Source organism: Channa argus, chromosome 12, assembly GCF_033026475.1.
Source record: "Channa argus isolate prfri chromosome 12, Channa argus male v1.0, whole genome shotgun sequence".
Taxonomy (NCBI): Eukaryota; Metazoa; Chordata; class Actinopteri; order Anabantiformes; family Channidae; genus Channa; species Channa argus.
In genome coordinates, this window is record NC_090208.1 from 6,205,714 (window position 1) to 6,229,130 (window position 23,417).

Sequence of the window (23,417 nt, forward strand, 5' to 3'; positions counted from 1 at the left end):
GGCTTTATTGTATAACTTGGCATCAGGTTGATAAATATGTCTACAAAAAAAAAAAAGTATTATCAGTGAATTAAAGGTTTTTACTGTCACATCTCTAGTTGAGCTGCAGTTACATGTTAGTTCCTCAGGTTCTTCTGTGGTTGACCTACATAAAACATAGAGGAAGTCTTGTCAGCCTTTATTTTTAACTACAGTATAAAGAGCTCCACAAAACGACTGGTTGTCTCCTTATTCAACTGTTGTATAAGATGTGTGCATCTGAAAATTGCCACAGTCTAAAAGCTTTATATTGTTTGTCTTTATCAAACCAAAGTGAGTTTTGCTGCTCATGACTGTAAATGACTAGGAGGATGTAGGCAGTGTTAGGATTTGAGTGTGTACTTGTAAGTATTTATTGAATTTCTTTCTGTTTACTTCAGTAAGTTACATGTTATATTTTTATCTGTAACACATTTGTAAGGCTGGTGTTCAATGTGTTTTCAAATTCGTTTTAATTTATTCTGTTCTGTTTTAATAAAAAAAAAACAATAAATGCAGGGGAACAGGGAAACTTAACTCTTTAAACAGATAAAATAACATTTGTGGCGTTATCTGTAAATATGAAGTAAAAAATATAAATGAGGACAAAGATCTAATATTTCTATTTATGAGAAAATAAAAGCAACATAAAATGTAACATTATTGAGATGCTACATGTTATTTATCACAGCTGAACGGGCTCCAATGCCAGTCAGAAGACAATAAACACAGGACTCTCACGTGCTTTTGGTCACTCTGGAATTTTGAGAAAATTGAATTTGAGTTTTGAGAAAGGCTTGGATGAATTCTTGGCAGGTGTATAACTCCCCTGTTTATGAAAGTGACATTTAGATTGTTCCACAAACAACAGCCCACAAAGAGGAAGTCGTGCACCACTCTCACGCGCGCTCAGGTTTAAATAAACGGATAGGGGCCCTGGGTGAGTTTGAACCACCAACTTTAACGTTGAGAGCCGATCGCGAGACCGTTAAAAGAGGAATCGAGGTGTACAAGCTAGTAAACATGCAGATAGTCTGGGGCGGAGCTAAAGGATGAAACACTGTCCAACAGTATCCAACGGGTTTTGTCTCCTCGACACGAGAAGGTCCAACATGGGAACATTTACCGCTGCACTGTGCAGGTGCGCGCTGCTGCTCACTGCGGTCTTTTCGGGCATCCCTCGGTCAAACGGTGAGTTTCCCGCTGTGTTTTGGTTTTTAGTGTTTTACCTCGGAGCTAAGTAAAGTGCGGTTTACTGGCTTCAGTTAACGTTTAACGGACAAACTCCACGCGCCTCTTGGCGCACGCGGGTGAACGCTGCATATTCAGACGGTGAAATTCATCCTCAATAAGTATTGAAAGAGAAACATATTCCCCATCACATTTGTTGCAAATGACAAAGGAAAATGTTTCTGATGTCGCGTAAGTGTTTTTCTTTACCGCACGAGGCTGTTTAAAGCGTAAATATTTGATAAAACAGTACAAAGGGAAACAACAGACTGAGGTTAGAGGCTGTCTGTTAAAGCAACGTTGCCACCTGACCAGGTTTTTCTTACCCCTGTATAAAATAGCTTCTGAATATTCTTTTTCCTCTCAGCCCTGAACCCGGTTTGTTCATATTAACTTCTGGGACAGAAACATTTCCATTTCCATCACAATCTAATTGCAGTAATTGTCTTGTATTTACTGCGTTTCAGTTTACTGTCAGTTAACTACAGTTAAATATGTCAAGTGTTACATTCACATATAAAATGGCAACTTTTAATAATAAAATGTCCTTTTTTGTGATTAGTGTGTGAGGCTATAGTGTTACCAACTTCCTTTGTCTGCATCAGATTACAGCTTATTCAGTGATAATGAAATTGATATACTCTTTTCTCCAAATCAGCTTCTTGCTGTTCTTAAAGCTAAACGTGTTTTATGGCCCACATTAATGTTTTCAATGGTAACGATCACAATGTAAGGTTTTTTCAATGTCATGCAGCTTCACCATTTATCGTTTACCATGGTGAAACGTAGTTAGGACCTCTACTGATAAGGCTTTTATTTTTTATTTTTAGCTCAGAGGGACCAAACTGTTTCCCGCATAGATAAAGTTGCAGTAGTCAAACAGACAGCAAATATTTTCATTTTGCAAGTGATAGCATTCGAAATAAGCTATTGCTGAAAGTGGAATTAGCCATAATCAAAAACCTTGTGCATTCAGCTTTGTCCAATAGCTCATCTACAATGAGGCTATTATTTTGGCTTGAGTGGGACTGAAATGAGGTCTAATTTAATATGTTATATCCTGTGTCCAGTCTCTGGTTTTCTCCCACATTCCAAAGACGTGTGTTAGGTTAATTGATGACTCTACAATTGCCCCATTTTAAATAAGTGGTAATAGATAACGGATGGATGGATATCTCGTGTCCTGTGTGGGTCCAGGCAGCAGGAGGCAGATCTGCAGCATCTGCAATAGTTCTAACAACAATCTGTTCGTTATTGTTTTTTTCTTGCACTTGCATCTTATGAAACGTAAGCACTTCTTCTCATAACACTTTGCTTTAATGTTTTCCTATCGTTTTAAATTTTCCCTGTACCTCACCTGTCAGTCACTTTGGATGAAAGATTCTGGCAAATGACTAAGGTAAAGGTTAAGGTATATGTAAATATTCTCTGAGTGGATATAATGATGATGCGTGAAGTATTTTACATGTCAATCTGGCATGAAAAACTTCATAAATGGACTCTATGAAGTTATTCAGACACAGGATTGGGACGTCTAAACGTGAGTGGCAGTGAACCTGTTTTATCATTACACTCCGGACAATGACGTGCTATAGATTAAAAGCTATTAAAGTTTCCAGCCACTGTTTGGACCTAACTTTCAGTTGAAAGTCAGAAATCAGATGACCCTTGACCTGTCTTTTTCCTTCTTTGAGTCAAATGCATTCAGTAACATTCTGTCCAAATTTGTTCCAGTGTGATGTCTGTGATGTGTAGCCACGTACTTGGGACTAGCATCCAGTCTTGTGTTAGTATGGCACACAGGTTGGTAAGGTCATGGCTGCAAAAGGAATGAAGGCTACGTGATCCACCCAGACACCCCTTCAAAGATGCCGTCATCCTTAGTTGACATATCCACCATTATGCCTCCTCAGAGGATTCTTAATCTGAAGCTAGCACATCATGCTTTGCTTCCAGTAGCTGTGTGTCGACTCAGTAAATCTACTAATGGAACTGAAAATTTGCCATCAATCTTTCTTCTTCATTGACTAAGCGGAATCCAATCTAAAAGTCCTTCCCCCTTCCTCTCTGTTGACTCTGGGGTAAATTCTTTATTATAGCTGCATGGTTTAATAGGCTGTACTGTATAGAAAACAGCCAAACAAAAGACATGCAGTTAACTCACTTAAACCCCAGTTAAACAGACGGCATAGATCACAAGATGGCCCCAACTTTCCCCCAACAGTAAACACACCATGATGTAACTTCTCTAAAGACTGGAAGTAGTTGCAGGTATTTCACAGAATATTTTTTAATTGTTTGGCCCATCTTACTGCACACCCAACACACTCATATTTTCAATTGAAGGCAGTGTCTGTTACACTACAAACAAGTTCACTCTTTCTGGTGTTTTTTGAATTGAGTGTTAATAGATTACCGGGAAAGTTATATTGTGCTAAATGTGACTTTGAGTATCCTGAGATTCCCAGTCAAGACCAAATGTATAAATTAACCACAGGGGCTTCAATAAAGAGGCCGCAACAGTCAGTGTGGGTTAACTGCCATAACAGCTATTTAATAACAACAGAACAATATTAAAATCCTAAAATTAAAAAGGAAAAGAAAAGGTCAAAGTCACACTACGACCGGGAGACCAACCAATCACCGGCAGGGGGCTGGGAATGTCCTAAATGTGAAATAAGAAAAACATAACATAGAAAAGGGCTACAAACACTAAGCATGCAGTGTAACAGTGAGTGAACTCCCAATGTACCAACCACACCCATGGGTGGAGGCCCCAACCCATCACAGTACTAGAAACAAGATAAGGATTAAAAAACAAATCCAAAACAACCTAACAAATTAAAACCACAATGTACAACTATACTAAAAATAAACGGCAATCAGTGCTCTTGATATGCAGGTTTATTGATTCTCATGTGAAAGCTAAGTAGTGTCATTACAGAAATGGTGAGTATGATCTTATACAGAAGGAATAGTTACTATGACACAATCTGAATTCATGGCAGAGTGTGTAGGTAGACGTTCACAAAGGTTGCATTAAAAAAACACTCCACTAAAAGTAGGAGTACTACTTCACTGTCTTTACTCAAGTACTAATTACAAGCCGTAAAAATACCTGACATTGAATATTTTGTACACTTACCTACAAGAGAGAAGTACACTAGCTGGACCATATTTCTACATAACGCAGCCCCTTGTAGTGTCCCACCTGCTTTTAATAAAAGGACAGTGGTAGATCAGTAGAATCCTCCTTAAACTCGGACCAGTTTTCACACTGGGGCAGCTTGTCTTGCTTTAAGTCACATTGCAAATCACCTGCGACCAACGACTGGTAAAAGCACACGTAGAGTCAAATGGATTGTCACAGTTTCGTCCACACTGACTTTAAAAGAAATAATCCTAAAAGACTGAAAATACTTCAGGGCTACGGGGGCGACTGCACTGACAAACACTGCTATCACTAATTACACTGCACTTATTGCAAGCATGTGCATTAGGTGTGTGGGTTAATAAGTACAATGAGTCAAACACATCTCAGGCTGAACTAAAAAATAACAGTTAATAGTCTGGCTTAACTTCACAGGTTGACTGATGTGTAGGCAGCTGGTGGATTTGCACATCTTATAACCAGCACGGCACTGATTCATCACGAGACCAGCATTATTTAACTATACACAGCGCGATTAAAATTCAAGAATTACACACGGCCTAAGCAGCGCACTCCAAGCATTCAGTCAGACCTCAACAATGTAGCTTTTAGTCTGAAAATGGTTTGTCTGTTTATGTCCACATCCAGCATAGACATGCTAGTAGCTAGCGTAGCAATGCTAGTGAATAGTCAGTTCTGAGTTGCTGAGCTAGGAATGTGAGTTACCAGGCTCGGCAATTGAAAAGCCTCGCTCGGTTTGATTGCTTGCTTTTTACTTTCCTACAGATCCCTTTAAGTACCCTTACGTGCTAAAGGCAGAGCCTTTAGCTATCAAGCTCCTCTCCTGTAGAACCAGCTTCCAATCCAAATTCGGGGGGCAGACACCCTTTCTACTTTTAAGACTAGGCTTAAAACCTTCCTTTTTGATAAACTGCTCAGTCAACCTGAACTAGCTTCACTTAAGATGCTATAGGTTTAGAGTGTTGTCTTTTTCTCTATACATTTATTTGTCATCACTGTATGCTATTAATTTTGTGTCCTACCAACCTGTATAATGTGTTGTTGTAGCTTTTTGTTGCTCTTTTGTTTTCTTTCTTCACTTTCCACTCACCCTAACTGGTCGAAGCAGATGGCCGCCCACCCTGATTCATGTTCTGCTGGAGGTTTCTTCCATTAAAGGGAAATTTTCCCTGGATCACGTTTCTCCGTTCTGCTTCGCTTGTCTCTCTGACATGCAGTTTGTCCCTGACCTCACTCCTGGATCACGCTTTCTCTGGTTACTCATTCCCGCTCTTGGTATTGTGTATTGTATTTCGTTACTCTGCTGTTCGTGTTAAGGGACTTTCTATTGCCCCTGATCATTTTCCCCTCACACTGACTTTATGAACTCACAGTTACCCTGGACTTTTTTCCTCATGCAGCCATTTGAGAACCACATGTTATAGATGGTAGGATGGGGCACTCTGCTGTCTCTCTTTTTACCAGCACACTGACCTGTGTGCCGATAACATATTCATTATTATTCAAGGTTGGTAAGTTCAATATATACTTATCAGCTACCTGTAGTTTTTAATCAACTCACCTGTAGCATCTTTTGCTACTATCGGCTTCCCATGTTCCTCCGCAGACCAGTTATTCAGCTGATCTCATCTCTTTCAGGGCTGCAGTACATCACAACTGTCCTTGGGCACAATGTGACTCTACCATGTGTAACTCTCAGCAATTCCCCCGTCAGAGCTGTAGAGTGGAGCCGACCTGATCAGGACCCACTGTACGTTTTCTTCTACAGGAACAAGCTGTCAGATACAACCAAACAGCATCCATCTTATCAAGGACGTGTGGAGCTGGCTGACAGTCAGCTAAAGGGAGGAAATCTTTCCTTGCTTATGAAGAACGTGAACAGGAGTGACGCGGGAATATACGAGTGCAGAGTTAATCAGGAACCTGCAGGCCACCAGAAAAGAGCCGTTATTAGTTCTGAACCCATCAACACGGTCAACCTGGAAGTTATTGAATCACGTGAGTCTGTTCAGTCCACTGTGTAACCTCTGTGCATTTAAAAACTTGTTAATATTTAAAATATTTCAGCGAGAGAGCTTCTACCTCACACTTGTCTGTACTCTACAGGGGGCAAGGCTTGGAATAGACAACATGCGGCTGGAAATGTTGAACTGTGGATGTCAGTTATGGCCATGATTTATTCAACAGCATATTGAAGAGGTCGTACTCCGGACACATGGTAGGAGGACACATGTGGTTTATGGGTGTAGTTCTGAAATACCTGCAGTCAATTCAAATAGTTTATCTTGCTGATGAATTGGATGTTTTCTAGAGCTGCCCGCAGCTCACAGTTTGGATTGTTTAATTTTAATTTAAAAAAATTTTTTTTATTAAAAATTATTATTATTATTAAAATTATTAAAATAAGCCCGATAGAAACTGAAAGTATAAACAGGAACACAGAAGTACTTCTGAACTCTGAACCATCGAGATTCAAGTTGAAGTTAAATATTAGACCTTTAAACTGACTTTAAAAACAGAGATTTCACTTTAGTCTCCAGCATGAATTGAAAGTTTTTCCTAGCGTATAGTGGCATCTCAAAGATCCCTACTGGAAGCCGACATGTCAAACCATCTGATATTTGCTCATTATTTTAAATGAAGGCTGCCTGTATTTAACTATGGGTAAATACAGCAACAACCATGCTTAGCCGTGAAGGGCCTGGAGCTGGGGATATTTGTGTAACCTGTAAAATGCAACAGACACACAGCTATTCAATGGAAGGCGGCCACATATTATTACAAATGTGTGTCATATCTATCCTGTCCAAATCTAATGATGGAGGAAGGATGGAGTTGTGTAATAACGTATAATGAATCTGCAGCCTTTAGATTTGAAGGAATGTTGGAATCAGGTTTGAGGTAAATGGTAAATAGTCGCTTATATAGCATTTTTATCCAAAGAAATGTTGATTCCCATTCACACACCGATGCCCGAGGCTGCCATGAAAGGTGCTCAGCTGACCCACCGGGAGCAACTTGGGGTTCAGTGTCTTGCCTAAGGACACTTCGACATGTAGCAGGGAGCAGGGATTGAACCACTGACCCTGTTATATGAGGTGAGGGGAGAGATTCAAATAGTTGGGGTGGGTGTGGATATTATTTAATGCTATATGGAATGTGGTATATCCACACCACATGTCAATGTGGACACTCACGAGTGTACACAACAAATGTGTGTGTAACTTTATATGTCGCTGTGTGAAAGTCTCCAGACATACTGCAGAGCTACAGTATGATAAGATTATTTTCAGAATGTAGTTAGATTATGAAGCAGGGTTCAGAACTGTGCTCTGTTGTTGTTGGCTGAATATTAAAGAAGCAGATACACGAGCTTAAATTATACCTGCCTGATACTGTGGACAACACAGGTCCATACTAGGACACTGTACAAAAGTCATGCTACAGTACAAATTCTCCTTTCTGAAGCTGTAAAGGAAGAGTGGATTTAAATGTACGATCCTGGCAGAGGCTGTAAATGTTGCTGCTCCTTAATTATATAGAGGGGCATCTCTGCTTTTAGCCTGTAGCGTCACAATTTACAGAGACACAGAACATGTGTGTAGCTCTGCTACAAAATATAAGTTGCTCAGTGCTTTTTTTCCTTGTCTTTTTCCATCTCTTCATCAGCTGTTCTGTAGACTGCATAACAGCCGTCACTGGGTGGGGAACAGCCTGGACAGATGATTAGTCTCTTACTGGACAAACAGAGACAGACAACCAATAATTTTAAAAAGTGTTCTACATTTATATGTACTATAGCTTTACTAAGCTTCATCTGGCCAAGCAGGAGCAATAGTACTACAAACAATGAGCTCAGACTTCAAAGACTGTTTTCAGACCTTGAACATCCTAAACAGAGAGTGTAGTGCAACATTGAGACACTGAGCACTGTCCTAATGTTTAACCCCACCCAGCCGCTCCTTCAAGCCAAAACTGTTAAAGAATTTGACACTGATATACTGAAGAAAACAGATGATAACTATATTTCAAAGCCAGAGTCAAGGCATGAAATGTACCCAGCCCCAGTGATCTGGAAGATCTTGGTGGTTCCAGACTAGTTTGTAAAGGGGCGACTGTGGCGCAGGAATGTAGAACGGTTGTCCAGCAATCTCACAGTTGTTGGTTCAATCCCTGGCTCCTCCGGTCACATGTTGAAGTGTCCTTGAGCAAGACACTGAACCCCAACTTAGTTGCTCCCGGTGAGTGTTGGCCAGCTGCATAGCAGCTCTCCCATCGGTGTATGAGTGTGTGTGTGTGTGTGATTGTGAGTGTGATTGGGTGAATAAGAAGCAGTGTAAAGCGCTTTCAGTGCCAATAGGTTGTAAAGCGCTATATAAGTGCAGACCATTTAAAGTAATGTCCACTGAAGCAGCAGTCCTTAACTCTTGTGGATGAGCATTTTGCCACAGTTGCAAAAGCTTAGACATTGATTAGATTATTGATTTTATTTCTGTTGTGAGGCAAAGTCAACATTTTCTTTTTGGCCCACCTGAGACTCTGTCAGGAGCACAGGCATGAGACCAGTCAGACTGATACTCAAATGCCCGAGCTTGAACTTAATTCTAAAAACTAACAGGGAGCCAATGTAATAAGCCAAAATGGGGGTGATGCGGCAACGTCTGTGTGATTTCATCAGCAGCCTGGCAGCAGTGTTCTGCAGCAGCTGAAGTTTTACTAAGTTGCGATGATACAAAAGCATCATTAATGATTTCACGTTTCAGAGTGTGACACAGTAAACCTAAGTTTGGCAACATTTTTAAGGTATGGATATATTTTCAAGGTATGGATATGATTATCAAGATTCATATCCTGATAAAAAAGATTTTGAAATTGTAGACTGTACTTTGAGTCCATGGAGACACCAGGGACTTGCATAATCATGGCTGTTTCTTCATGGCTGAGTAGGTGCCTCTGGGATAGTCCTAAAAGACCTTTCACCTCAGAAAACACTTAGAAGCAACATTTGAGCAACACATGCAGATTTTGCACAACTACAATTGGGTGACAAAAGTTTGCTCCTATTATTTGAATATGGCAAAAAGTGTAACAAAGCATTTCTAACACAATATTTGATGCACAATTAGCTAGAACACATTTTTCTTTGTCTTAAATTAATTAAAGTTCACTTTTAATTAGTTCAGGCAAATCTGGAGGACAGAGGACAGAGACAGTCCATACAGCATGTGTGCAGCTGCACAGTGCAGCTGGGGTGACCGTGCCTCGCTGACCTGCCCAATCCCAGGTTCGTCAGTCAAATTCCTGGCTTCTCATCAGAAATTCCTCAACTAGCAGCTGCTAGTGACAAAAAAATGTGCCTGCTTTCCCTGACTAGCCAGCATTGTGAAATACATTTGGAGGAGAGTTAAGATAAACATATTTCCAGTAAGATTTGTGTGTCTTTTACAAAACATCTGCTTATTATTTGCATTTTTTGATGTCTTTCCAAGTTCTTCAGTGAATATTTTCAGGCCATATACCTGCTGAGATACTGAGGGTGTCGTCCAAAACAACTTAACACGTGGCAAAGGAATTAAAGCATTAGTGTAAATTGTGCATGTGTCAATCAGATGCAAAAGTGAAACATTTCAAAACACAACAGTCTGATCTTTTCACCCACTAAATTTGTGACACAGCTTATTTTACAATCAGGGAATAATGTGTTCAACTCATATGACCTCTTCAACACTTCAGTTATACGACACTGAACAGGGAGGATGCTTTAGAGTTTCTAAAATGATTAAATTGTTTAATCTTAATTACAGTCTCTAGTTTAAGGAAATATTGTATTAAAACTTAAACCTTCATCTTAGAAATGCCACAATCTTTTTTTGTAACTATTTTCATTTTTATTATTATGTTTATTTTATAAATTCAATTGCCCGTCCCCATCCCCAGCCGTGCAGTGCCAGTCCCAAGCTCAGTAGAAACGAGCCTTCGGCATTAAAATTGTGCCAGATCAACATGCGGACAAATGATCCGCAGGCCAAGCAGAAAGAACAAAAAAGAAAATTCATTTTGAGATATCTTTTATTTCAGATCTACACCGTCTGTAAACTAGCATATAATACTTTTGAAATCAAAACAAAATGTGCCGCACATGTGTTTGTAGCTCATGTAAATATCTAATTTATGAACAGTCATGAGCATTTTCTTCTGAGGGTTTTTAGTGGTTGAATGAGATGTTTGTTTCCGATTTTGCATTAAAAGTCCATGAAGACCATGTCGGGATGGAACCAATTTACGGTTACGGTTTTGTTTGAACTGTTTAATTTTCAATATATGAGAATATATGTGGGAAAAGGTTTTTCGTGGTGATATTGTGAATTTGAATTTCAAACTAGAGGACTAGTGTGTCTATGTTCTGACGAAGCTAATCAGGAGGTTGTTTGAAGATATTTGAATATCTTTCATGTGCTAAGGAAAGCAACCATAACGGTTTTTTTCTCCCTGAGCAGCCTTTTCTTTTTTCTCAGCTTTATCCAATCAATAATTCAAGCATGTGTGAACACTGAGAAGTGTCGACTAAGCTGACTCAAGGTTGGATCTTGTTTGTAAAGTTGGGATCTGCAGAGGTGCTAGATCAGGTTGAATCCCCCCTGAGAAAATGAGAATATGTCTTCAAAGTAAAATGTGGACCTGATGAGGACAGTACTGTAATTTGCCCTATGTAATAGTCAAAGCCTCGGCAGCTGCTTGCAGACAAAATGTACTGACAGTGTAAATTAAGCACAGGAGTGAATCTCTGCTGTTTTAAAAAAGTCACAGGCCAAGAGGGAAAAAGTAGAAAGATATGTCTTTAAATTCACTTGTTACTGCCAGTTAATTCACATTTTTGCAATAAAATATACAAATCCAAGCTAAAAAAACAAAAACAAAAAACTATTTTCCTTAATTAGTTAAAAACGTGCAAACAAATGAAAGACAAAATCTAAGTGTATGACTCTAAGCCTATGTCCCCGTGACATTTTTAGTGCAGCCCTGTTGGAGAACTGTCAATCTTTGTTTTTTCCTTCTGAGTTTTAGCTACTGAAAATTGTAATTGACCCCAATCAGCACGTTATCACTTATTCTCAGCTTAAACGTGGTTTAATAGATGACCTACTACAAGTACAAAAATAAACATGGAGCATTTAGTTTGGGGGCTCGATGGCTGAGCTCTTTAAGCACGCTGGGACTGACAGGTCTGCAGTGAGGTGTGGTTGTATTTGGCGATTGCCGTAAGCCCTGTTCAGACAGAGGCAGAGTCATTGGCTGAGATTTGCTGTTCCATTCTCTCACCGTGCACCGATTTAGCTCTGCTCCCCTTCTTGCTAAATCTGTACTTAGCATCTCTGTATTTGTGTTTGTCCCCATACTGCGAGGACCAGCATGAGGAGCACCGCTGATGGTGGGAAGGTTGTAGGAGAGATGACCTTTGTTAAAGTCTCCTAGGACAATAACCAAGGCGTCCGGGTTTGTCTGTTGGTGATGTCGGGATGTAAACCCCAACAAGGATGAATGAGGAGAGTAAAGAGGTCACAGTTGATGACGAAGGCCTCTAGATCTGGGGAACACTGCAGAGACAGTCCTGAAAGATTAATGCACCAGCCACTGTTGATATAAAAACAGAATCCACCTGCCTTTGTTTTGCCGGTAAGCTCCGTATGTCTGTCCACTCTGTAGACACAGCAATGATTCCATGAATCACAAAAACCCAGGAGGTAGAAAAGTTTCTGTTTTTGTTCAGAAGTTTCAGAACCATCAGAGCAGGACAGGGCGTATTTTATCTGCACATAACCCACAAATCTAGAAACAAACACAGGATAAAAAATGTTGTTGATATATTTACAGTTTTTTACTGTACTTGTTGAACATGGCTATTGCCTGGAGAAGGTCTCAGCTTGCTTGTTTTTTTTTTCTTTTTTTTTGTGCAGATGTGGTTAGGATTGTGATGATGCAGAGTTAAACCACACCGTGCTAGATGAGGAGAAGTCTGATTCAATCACACCTGTATGGACCTGCAGTAGCTGGGTGTGGATTAACATATGAGTCAGACTCAGCTGTGAATCGGCAGAGTGGAGGCTCATAAATGTAATATTGTATGTCAGCTACTGGTTTGATGACTATTTGTCCAGAAATCCTGCCTTCTGTTCTCAGTGCTGAGTACACAACAGCTGCCTCCGTGTTTGCAAAGAAGAAAAGAATCGTGTGCTGTCACTTAAAATCTGGTCATTTTGTTTGAGTAAAAAAACTAAACAGTAAAACTGTTACCATGTTTTTACTCATGTGAGCTGAACATGAGGACAAATGTTCACATTTTTAATATAATTCAGTGTCTCATCCAAACTATATGAAAGGCCAATTTGTGCAGTTTACTGTGACAGAAACAGCACAGCTGCACGCACAGTATTATCCCCCGGACAGAAAAAGGACACACACGCTGACCGCATGCAATATGAGCAACCACACCTCATGGATGAACTAACATTGACTCATTGCTATAAACAACGTTTTTTGAGTTTCTTTGTTGTGGTGAAGCCGCACACCAAATGACACATTTAGTGTAAAAACTCAAAATAAGTACAAGAAAAGTCTGATTTTAACGTAAAGCTGTGGCAGAAAATTGTCAAACCTTCACTGAGAAAGTAAAATGAGCAAGACAGTCATTAAAATTGTCACATCAAAAACCAAAATAATGATTATCTTTGCACAGTAGATAACAATCAAACTCAGCCTCACTGCATGACTCCATGTGCCTGCAAACCTCTACAATTACTAAAGACCACAACAACATCAAAGCAGGTGGAAGCTAGACCGAACATTTACATACTGGGGCTGGTGTTAGTGTGGACACACAGGCTATAAACACAGGAGTATAAACTGCACCACCCATTTAAGAAGTTAGTCCAGATGTGCCTCTCTTGCAGCTGTGTCTAGGAGACCCCAACACATACAGGATACTGCTTGTGTCAGTGTCACTTTGTGTGATTTGTGTCTCTGCGTGATCTTCTGTAACAAAATCACGAGGGTGTCTTGATACCTTTGCAGGATTCCTGCGTGTCACATTGTGAGATGGTGCTAATAAATGTTTGTCTTGGTCTGTGCTACCCTGGATGTGTCCGGTTGAGGTTCATCAAACAGTGTAATGGCTGCAGTGTCTGGATTTGCTCCACATAAGGAAAAAACAGCTTTGCCCAGAAAATAGAGATTTGGTGTTGATTTCAGAATTGTTGCATTGGAAGCACACCGCACACTCAGGGTCTATAAAAGGTGACTTTGTACCTGTGTCAGTTAAACACCTCTCAAAAATGCTGCTGTAGTTTCACAGTGGGTTAGTTGGAATTCTGTCCAAACCTCCTGACATCCTGCCTCCAGGCCTCCATCCTGCCTCCATCCTGCCTTTAGGACACTAAACTAAATATCATAGGAAAATAGTATTTCACTGCTCTTTTCATTCAGAATCAGTGAAAATGTATTTTTAACTCTACCCTTAAGTGCGGCCTGTGGCTTGTATATTTTTGGAAAAATAGTCAAAACTTAGTCCGAACAAGACAAAACGGTTGTTATGTGTTTAAAATCGCTTCACACACAGTTTGATGTTTATCCCCTGGGCTGAGCTGAAAAACCATGTACAGTTCAATCCTGAGGCAGGAGTAGGACGTGATAATGACAGGAGGAGTTGTTGATTCGAATGAGACAATTCACAGCTCTGCGAACACAACAAACAGTTTGACACCTTCCTTTAGCTGAGTCGATCAGTGGTTTTCGAACCTTTTCGCGTGACAAACTGACAAAACTTCTTGTAAGAACTAAAATGTTTTATGAAAAGCTGATGCAGCTGCTACATAAAACATCCGACGATCAGCGAAGGTTTTAGACCTCATCCAGAGGGGATGTGATTGTCTATTTTGACCTTTGACCTCTTTAATGTCTTCAGACTCGTAATAACCTGGTTTTATGTTCCTGTTTTCTTCCATCCTGCACATCACGGCTCCAAAACAAAAGTGATAAATAAACAAAATGACATTTTAAAGTCACAGCAGGTAAACGTACTGCCTTCCATCTTCTACCCGAGTATGTTTATAGGGTGTTTAGAAATAAAAAAGGTTAAAGGTTTGTCACGTCTGACCTTATTTAATCATGTTACCACTGTGGTGGGCGGTCAGCAAGCCTTTAATTTGTAATCCTTAAACTGTGGTGATCGGGCCGAAATTGAAAATGAGACGTGGATAGAATAAATGTCTGTAGGTCATTTTAGTACAAGACTGGATCCAGAAGAGTAGGCTGTTTCTCATCACTGGAAGCAGACCTCTCATTAGCCACAGCTGTTTATAATTAGGTTTAATGTGCCAGAGCCACTTTAAAGAGAAGCAATGACAGACATGTAGTTACACAGGCTTGAAAAATGAAAGCACTCATTAAATGCAACTACTGTGTGCTGCTTCTGAGGGTTATAATAATAAAAAAAATATCACTGTGCCAACATGCACACGAGCTGCAGGATCCATGACATTTTCTATAAGAGAAAGTAACAAAGAGCTGGATTGAAAAGCTTTGTGGAAACGAGAAGAGAGTATCACTCGATCTGCACATGAAAACTGAGAAAAGGGAGCTTTAACTGATACTGAAAGGCAAGAGAACTGACGCTTCAATGATAGGAGTCATGTGTATCAGTAAAAGAACAAGAAATAGCATCAGGACTTTAGGTGATATCACAAATCACTGATCAATTGCTGTTCAGAGGCTTAAATCTGCTGAACCAGGGGCCACATCTAAATTACAGGTTTCAATTTTCAACATAATCTGCCTTCCTCCATGTTTATTGTTATCATCTTCAAGGAGGGAAGTGTTTGCAACTATACAACAACTTGTACTAATCAGAGTTCAACAACATTAAGTTCAGGATGCAGTTGAACTATATTAAAGTCTCATTTCCAAATAAGAATATGAAAGCGCAAATATGTGCAGAATGGGAAAATGTGTGTAGTTGATGTTTCCCCCATTAAAGTTCAGCTAACGATAAAATATGTGTGTTTCCACTGACGGCTTTACTTTGAGGGTTTGCTGGTGAATTATTCAGACCTTGTGGTTACTTTGCTATAGGGTCTGACATGGTCTTACATGTCCTTCCATCATCATTACATCAGTAGTTTGTCTCAGTCCTGATTGTGGCACATGAAGCACATCACAGAAACACGCAGTTTGTTCTGTACTGTGCTGTGTTTCACAGGCAGAGTCACTGATACTACAAATAAAATTGTAGTGAATAAAACTGTAGTGAAATTTTAAGTGAATTGAAAATTGACTCGAACTACGACTGATTACTTCCACTGTGAGATGTCTCTTTAAAACAATTTATGTGAACCAGTATTGGCTCCCACAACCCGCTCAGCCATTAGAGCTGAGACAGATTTTTAAAAATGTCACCGCACTAATAGGCTTTAAAAGGCAGTGTAGGTGTCCAGTTCATTAGTGTGCCCAGGGTTTATTACTGCATCACACAGTGGTGGTAACAAAAGTGGCAGTTAAAGGTTTATTGTAAAAAAAAATTAAATATCCATTTGTCACTATGCAGGCAGGTGCTATGTTGATACAAAAAGTGCAGAGTAGCTCACAAATGACAGTTTTCCAAGTGAGGTAAATTGTTACCAAAATTGTTAGCATTAGGTTTTAAGCATGATGTTTAACTACGCTATGTAAATATTCGATCACGCCAATCACAGGTTTAAACAAAGCCTTGCACAGTTCAGACGAGCATTCACCATATACTCATGTATTTAATTGTTGCATTATTCAAGTGCTGCTCTAGTAACGAACCAACTTATAAATCACTGAAGGATTATCACATATGGGAGCCCACAGTTCAAATACTCGTATCTTTATGTATGTTGTAGTTTTGCTACTACTTTGTCACTATGGGCATTTTGGAGCTTTTTTTTTTTTTCACGTCAGCAATTGGATAATCATCATTGCTGTGACCCACACTCTCACTACCAGGCCTGTTTCTGAATCAGACCACTGCTTCTTCACCACTATATCTTATCCACTTGCCAAGACCGTCCTCCACTCTCTCCCATAACCACCTGCCTCACCTGCAGACTCTGCTCCTCTTTATTCTCCCTCAGAGACTAGAATACAGCGCCATCTGGTGAGGCGAAGAGCCTACTACATCTCTATCCTGCTTTTGCTAACTATCTTCACTTTGCATTTTTTTTTTTTTTTTTTTTGCTTTTCTTTTTTTGGTGTCCTTTCAGTTTATCCGTGAGTTCAGGGATCTCCACAGCGGCTCGTTGTCTGCAGGTTGATTTGGCACATTTTTCTTTTACGCCCAGTTTCTATCGGGCTTGGACCGGCACTGCACAGCTGGGGATGGGAAGGGCCTTTTAGGGGTCCGTGGACAACTGCCTTTACCAACTGAGCTACAGCTGCCCAACTATCTTCTCTTTAAATTAAGCTTCTGAAACTGAGCACCAGTGTCTGGCGTTTTTTCAGGTCCAGCCTTAAAACGTATCCCTTTATAGCACAGGCTGTTGAAAAAAAATTAAGTCTGCATTTCTGTCATGACAAAGAGATTTGATGATTTTAAAATTGCCCAGAAAACAAAGTTTATGGTTTTATCAAAAGCTTCCTTGCAAAATTTTGATAATCTAGTATTTTTTACATCTGATGTTACATTGATTGAAAGGGTGTGTTCCTACAAGTACTGTAATTTGGAATATGGATTGATGAAAAGATTTCATTTAATAGACATATCTAACTTGGTTAATAAACTCCATTTTTTTTAATTTTATTTTAGAAATCGTGTTTCATTTGAATCTCTGCAAAGAAGCCTGTGGAAACCACTTTTCTGTCTGATTGATTATGGTGATGTAGATGCATGCAGCCTCCTCTGCTTTAAGGAGCCTTGATTCTGTGTATCGTGGCTCTTTATGTTTTATTTCCAATGCAAAATCTCACTCACCATTGTCCATCATTGTCCCTATGTTGATTTGGCACAGTTTTTTACACCGAGTGCCCTTCCTGAGGCAACCCTTCCCCAATTTCTACCAGGGTTGGACCGGCACTGCACAGCTGGGGAGGGGAAGGGCCTGTTGGGGGTTCAGTGTCTTGCAACACTGCATTTAATTCATTATTAGTTTCAATTGGTTTTTCTCAAAAAAATAAATAAATAAACCCACTCACTGTTTTAGTCACAGCTTAGACAAGTTGATTATCTTGATAATTCTGCAGCCTCACTACGTATGATTCTCAATAGTGTTGACCCTCTGAAAAAGAAGGCAGAAAAGGAGAAGAGGTGATCTCCATTGTATAGTTTTATCTCTGAATGGTCAGGCTCCATCATATAAAGAAGATCTCATAGAACCATATGATTCCAGTAAACCACTCATGATGCAGCCCTACTTGTGGTTCCCAGAATTTCCAAAGGTAGAATGGGAGGCTGAGCCTTTAGGTATCAAGCTCCTCTCCTGTGGAACCTGCTCCCAGTTCAGATTCAGGAAGCAGACACCCTCTCTACTTTTAAGTCTCGGCTCAAAACCTTCCTCTTTGATAAAGCTTATACTTAGTTATAGTTATGCCTAGTTCGACATATAGCCGGGACCAGGGATCGAACCACACCCTGTGGTCTGTGAACGACTGCCTCTACCAACTGAGCTACAATAATCTTAAAAAACTCTTAAAATTAATACTCGATACGAATGTATCATAGATTTTAATATTTTTGGGGGGTCACTGTGCTTGAATGGCTGTCATTCTGTTTTATGTATTTTGTATGTGTTTTTTTTATGGCTGCTATGTTGATCAGGTCCTTTCTGATCTAAATAGGATTTCCTGGTGAGAGAGGAACAAGAGGAGGAAAGGAGCTCAGTGCATCGGGGGTGGGTCCCCCAGCATTCTAAGCCTATAGCAGCATAACTATAACTAACTATAAGCTTTATCAAAGAGGAAGGTTTTAAGCCTAGACTTAAAAGTAGAGAGGGTGTCTGCTTCCTGAATCTGAACTGGGAGCTGGTTCCACAGGAGAGGAGCTTGATAACTAAAGGCTCTACCTCCCATTCTACCTTTGGAAATTCTGGGAACCACAAGTAGGCCTGCATTCTGTGAACAAAGTGGTCTACTGGGATGATATGGTTCTATGAGATCTTCTTTATATGATGGAGCTTGACCATTCAGAGCTTTAGAACTACACCATGGAGATCACCTCTTCTCCTTTTCTGCCTTCTTTTTCAGAGGGTCAACACTATCAGGTATTATACGTAGTGAGGCTGCAGAATTATCAAGATATTCAACTTGTGCAGGAGTAAAGAAACATGGTGAACCACATGACGGAGGAATCATTTCCTTTAAATTGTTCACAGCATTTTCACTTGAGCACCTGCTGTAGTGGAATTTATTTCTAACTGCTGTATTATTATCCATTATTGTAAATTCACATGTAATTAGACAGAAGAAAATGATGAGGAAATACTGTTAAATTATCAGTTTCAATGCCGTATGTAAGGACAAGGTATAACGTGTGACTAAAACAGTGAGTGGGTTTATTTATTTAGAGAAAAACCAATTGAATATAATAATGAATTAAACACAGTTACTGTCAGCATCTACATGAATGTTAAAGTCACCCACTATAATAACTTTATCTGTACTAAGCACTAAATCAGATAGAAAATCTGAAAATTCAATCAAAAACTCTGAATGAGGGACTGGAGGACGATACAGGATAACAAATAATAGTGTTTTTTGAGTTTTCCAGTTTGGGTGTGTTATGACCTGGGTCATTATTTGTATTATTATTGTTTGGGAATTGTTTTGTTGTCTCTCTGTCCTCCTTATTGTGTGTTTGAGGGATGGGCCACAGGTGCTGTCCATGGATTGGCTGATTGAATTAATTGCAGCATCCTGATTGGACAACATGGTACAACAAACTTTATACACTCCTGATGATATCAGCTTTCTGTCTCTCTCTCTCTCTCGCTCCACATCTGCCCCTCCCAACCAACCCAGCATTCTGAAGATGATTTGTTTGCATCTAGTGAAATCTGATTAGTATGTAAATAAGCTTGTATATAAATCACTGCAAATATTGAGGGGCCTTTTTATTTTACTCATTTTTTTAAGTTAGGTTAAACAACCTGTCTTTTATTTATTCATTTGTTTGTGTTGGTTGGGTAAAGCAGGGTTTTTGTTAGAGCTTTTTGTTTGCTTTGGGCACTGCTTACCTCTGAGTTTAATAAATGGCTATTATTTGGTCTTTGCAACACTTGGTATTGCTGGTTTTTGCTTGGGAAGGGAAGAGTGGGGAAGCACATCGTGTTATGCCAGGTTCCTCTAGACCAGGGGCATAACAGGTGTGAAAAGCTAAGAGTAAGGCTCTCAAATGAGTTCTAACTATATTTAGGTCGAAGGTTTATTGGTGAGCTAGAGTGGAACATTGCTGCTACTCCCCCACCTCGGCCTGTGCTTCTAGGAACATGATCCCGGCTGCTCGGGAACTGCCGGGGAACAGCTAACTGGGGCAACTCTGGTTCATTATTTAAATAACCTAATTCTCTCATGGGTTTTAAGTAATTATACACAGGAAAAATTACAAAAAAAACGTTATGAAAATTCCTTCAGATTTAGCAATCTGATGATTATCAAAGTATCTATTGGTATCAGCTGCAAAGCGGGCCCAGGAATTACTTTTCATAGGCGCGATACAAAATCTTGCAGTATCGCACACCACCAGGTTTATACCAAGCAAAAATAAATAATGTCACAGAGGCATAGTGGACAGCTTTGTGGACTGGTGTGGTATCAATCACCTGATCTATCTGCCATCTGCGGTGGCAGCAGCTGATAAATCAAGCCAGGGACACTAATGAACTAAGCCTGATTAGGAAAGCTGCCAGACCAGCTTCAGCAAGAGGCTTCTTCGAATCAGCTGTGACAAAGAACAGTCCTTTGAAGTCCTTTCTGCCAACAGCCATGAGACCGTACTATGACTCTCAGCCTCGTCATGAGACAGACTTTCAGGATTTCATCACAACGTAACTACAATAACTGGAACAGACAGCCACTGTTTCTACATATGCACGAGTACAAACAGTATACAGCATGCACTAAGTCATTTCAATGGACAATGCAGTAACATATCTCTGACTTTTAGGACTGTTCACCACACTAAACTGCAGCATATACAGTGTATTAATAGTTTTATTTTAAAAAAATATTTTGTGCATATTACTTTCTATGTATTATTATGTGTAATAATATAAATGTCTATTTCCAAGGGATGCTATTTAGACAGGAGAGCAAAGTCTGAACCTTGATTTATGTTGCAGTCAAAATGAAAAAATAATCAATAACAGACTGTTTTAATTTAAATAATTTATTGTCAATAATATTACATGCTTTTTACATAATATAAACTTTTTCACAGAGGAAATGAAACACAAGACAGGACATGCTGAACTGGTCATGCCGGATGTCAATAGGAGGACAGGGGTGAAGGTTTGCAGCTTATCATCAGTGAAGAATAGACAACCTCCGGTTGTGGTGGAACCTCTGAACAACAAACACAAGAATCAAACACTGGAATCCAAATGACCACACACTATTACTCTGCTGATACACACAAGATAACTGCCAGCAGATTTAAACCTTAGGTTATAAATAAGGTCTTTTGACAGAAATATGTCAGGGTTTTTTAACACCTCTGCTGTGAACAATAAAGATCAGTGAGCATTATCTTTAACAGGAAACTGAATTACGACACTGCAAATTCTGTGGAGTTCACACTTCACACTTCACACATCACTAATGATCTGCAATAGGAAACTGCACCATATTGAAGTGCAAATCTATTAAAATTGTTATAGTGGCATCAAATAGAAAACTAGAATTTCTGGTGTCAAACCAGATTCATTTTAACCTTAACATAATTAAACCAAGGAGACAGAATTCACAGATGTCATTTGAGTCAAAGCTGCTTTGTGTACAGCCTCCAAAAGTAAAGTCAGCACAGATGAGAAATGCAATAAGTACGAGTGAACAAATTTGGAATAAAAACTGGGATGACTGAAAACCCTGTAGATGTGGCTTTCAAAATAAAACTCATTTATGGAGGAGTCAGAGAAATGTGTTGCCCGGAAAACTCCCCCAACTTATAGTTAGGGTAACGTGGGAGAAACCACTATCAACTGTGGGCGTTGTGACTTTTGTCTGCGGAACAGGCGAAGGAAATGGTGTGATGTTATTGTGGCCACACCACAGGCAGTAGATGAGGGTGGATGAGGTTTTTTTGCATTTTATAAGTACTACATACAGATGACATTGTTTTTTTTTTCTACTCATCATTCTCTAACATTACCCAACTACACCTTAACAAGTGTGGTTTAAGCACATGCGACTTTATTTTACTGGAGCTTTAGACTCTAACCCTAGTGATGGGCGGATCGATACCAAAAAATCGATATTTCGATTTTGACGGCCAATTTTTAAATATCGATTCTCTAGTTAAAATATCGATATTTTCTGTTTATGTATTCACATTTTCTCTGCAGTCATATCCGAATGTTTTCTGCTCGTTTGTATATTATTTGTGATGCACCGCATAGGAACTACTTTTCCTTCCGCCCGATCCGCCCCATGATCCACCCTCTTCAACTAAACTTCTTTGACACGTGCTCGGCCGGCTGGCGGCTCCGCCTCCAAACACAGGCAGCATTTCGGACCAAAATGTATCATTTTTATTCACGGACTATTTCGCTACGAACATTCTGTTTCAAGAGAATTGTAGAAATAGGCAAAGTGTGTCTAATCCATAATTGGTTTTAAACAAAGGGAAGGAAATACAGATGGGTATATAAGACATACATGTAGATAAGGGCGAGTCAAGGATATTAAGTGACATAAACTGTTCACCTGATAAAGAAATGCTGTTGTCATGGAGATAAGTCAGAACGTATTAATTTTAAAAATGCCAATAGGTTGAACAATGATTTTGCTGTCGTTTTAATGTTTTTAATTATTCCCTGTAAGGGCTCACGTGATTGTGTTTCATCGTGATCAGATGATATCGGATCGGATCGATATCGTGATACTAGCCAAGGTATCATTTGGTATCGGATCGAATCTGAAATCACTGGTATCCCCCATCACTACTTTAGACATGTCTAATGATGACATCCTGACAGTTGGACCATCAGACCACAAAACTTGTGACCGTCACATACAATGTGTTTGTATTTTCATTGATTAATTAAAACTAAATATGAAATATGATTAAAGTTATTATCAAATCCATAAAACCCAATCACAGATCAGTAAAATAAAGCACCACAAAAGTTCTCACAAGGTGGCTGTATGAAACAAAGACGTTGTAGCACTTTCATTTAAAGGCCAAATTTTCCAGTAAAGAACGTGCAACTTTATTTGTTTATCGTCCAAATTTATCTCGAATTAACTGAGGCTGTGAAGTTTTTGTCCATCATTCAGACACAGCTGGAGTGAGATTTACAGTATAATAAAAGATTGATCCATTTTACCTTTTTTCGAGTATGGTATGATGATGATTTCTTCATAATGAACCTCCTCTGAACGCTTCCCTGTTAGAGAGAAACTGCTGTCTGCAAAACAAAGATGATTTGATGACATTTAATGATTATATCATCAAATGTTGGAGTTAAGTTCAAAATCCAGGAATCTTTATCTAACCTTTAAACTTCCTCTGTGCACAATATCTCACCAGTAGAACCAGCAGAACCAGACCACCAACAGATGGAACAGACCACAGCACAGAGGGTGGAGGAAAGGACGGAGGAGTGGAAATAGAAGTAGAGGTTGATGGAGGATGACTTGTGCTGGTAGTGGTGGGGGGGTTCCCTGAAGACAAGCACAAATAAGAATTGAAAACACTGAATAAAATAAAAATCTAAAAATTATCCTTAAAATGTGATATACAGAACTCATAATTCCAAGATAAGGTCTTCCGTTT

General features: G+C 39.5%; 2 protein-coding genes and 1 long non-coding RNA gene across 3 annotated transcripts in view; 2 read left to right on the top strand and 1 right to left on the bottom strand.

Moving 5' to 3' along the window:
* Nucleotides 1–23,417, top strand: part of LOC137137944 (coxsackievirus and adenovirus receptor homolog) — a 94,958-nt gene that overhangs the window by 57,765 nt on the left and 13,776 nt on the right. The window lies entirely within an intron of this gene.
* LOC137137953 (uncharacterized) lies at nt 9,600–13,553 on the top strand. Its single transcript, XR_010915870.1, has 2 exons — nt 9,600–12,094; nt 12,376–13,553. It is a non-coding gene; the product is annotated as an uncharacterized lncRNA (long non-coding RNA).
* LOC137137922 (Fc receptor-like B) overlaps nt 20,862–23,417 on the bottom strand; it is a 39,978-nt gene continuing 37,422 nt past the window's right edge. The window contains exons 5-7 of the mRNA XM_067524752.1: nt 23,138–23,305; nt 22,969–23,049; nt 20,862–20,986 (exon numbers count right to left, since the gene is read on the bottom strand). Coding sequence (XP_067380853.1) covers nt 20,910–20,986; nt 22,969–23,049; nt 23,138–23,305 — 326 coding nt within the window. The 3' untranslated portion in view covers nt 20,862–20,909. The remainder of the gene's footprint in view (nt 20,987–22,968; nt 23,050–23,137; nt 23,306–23,417) is intronic.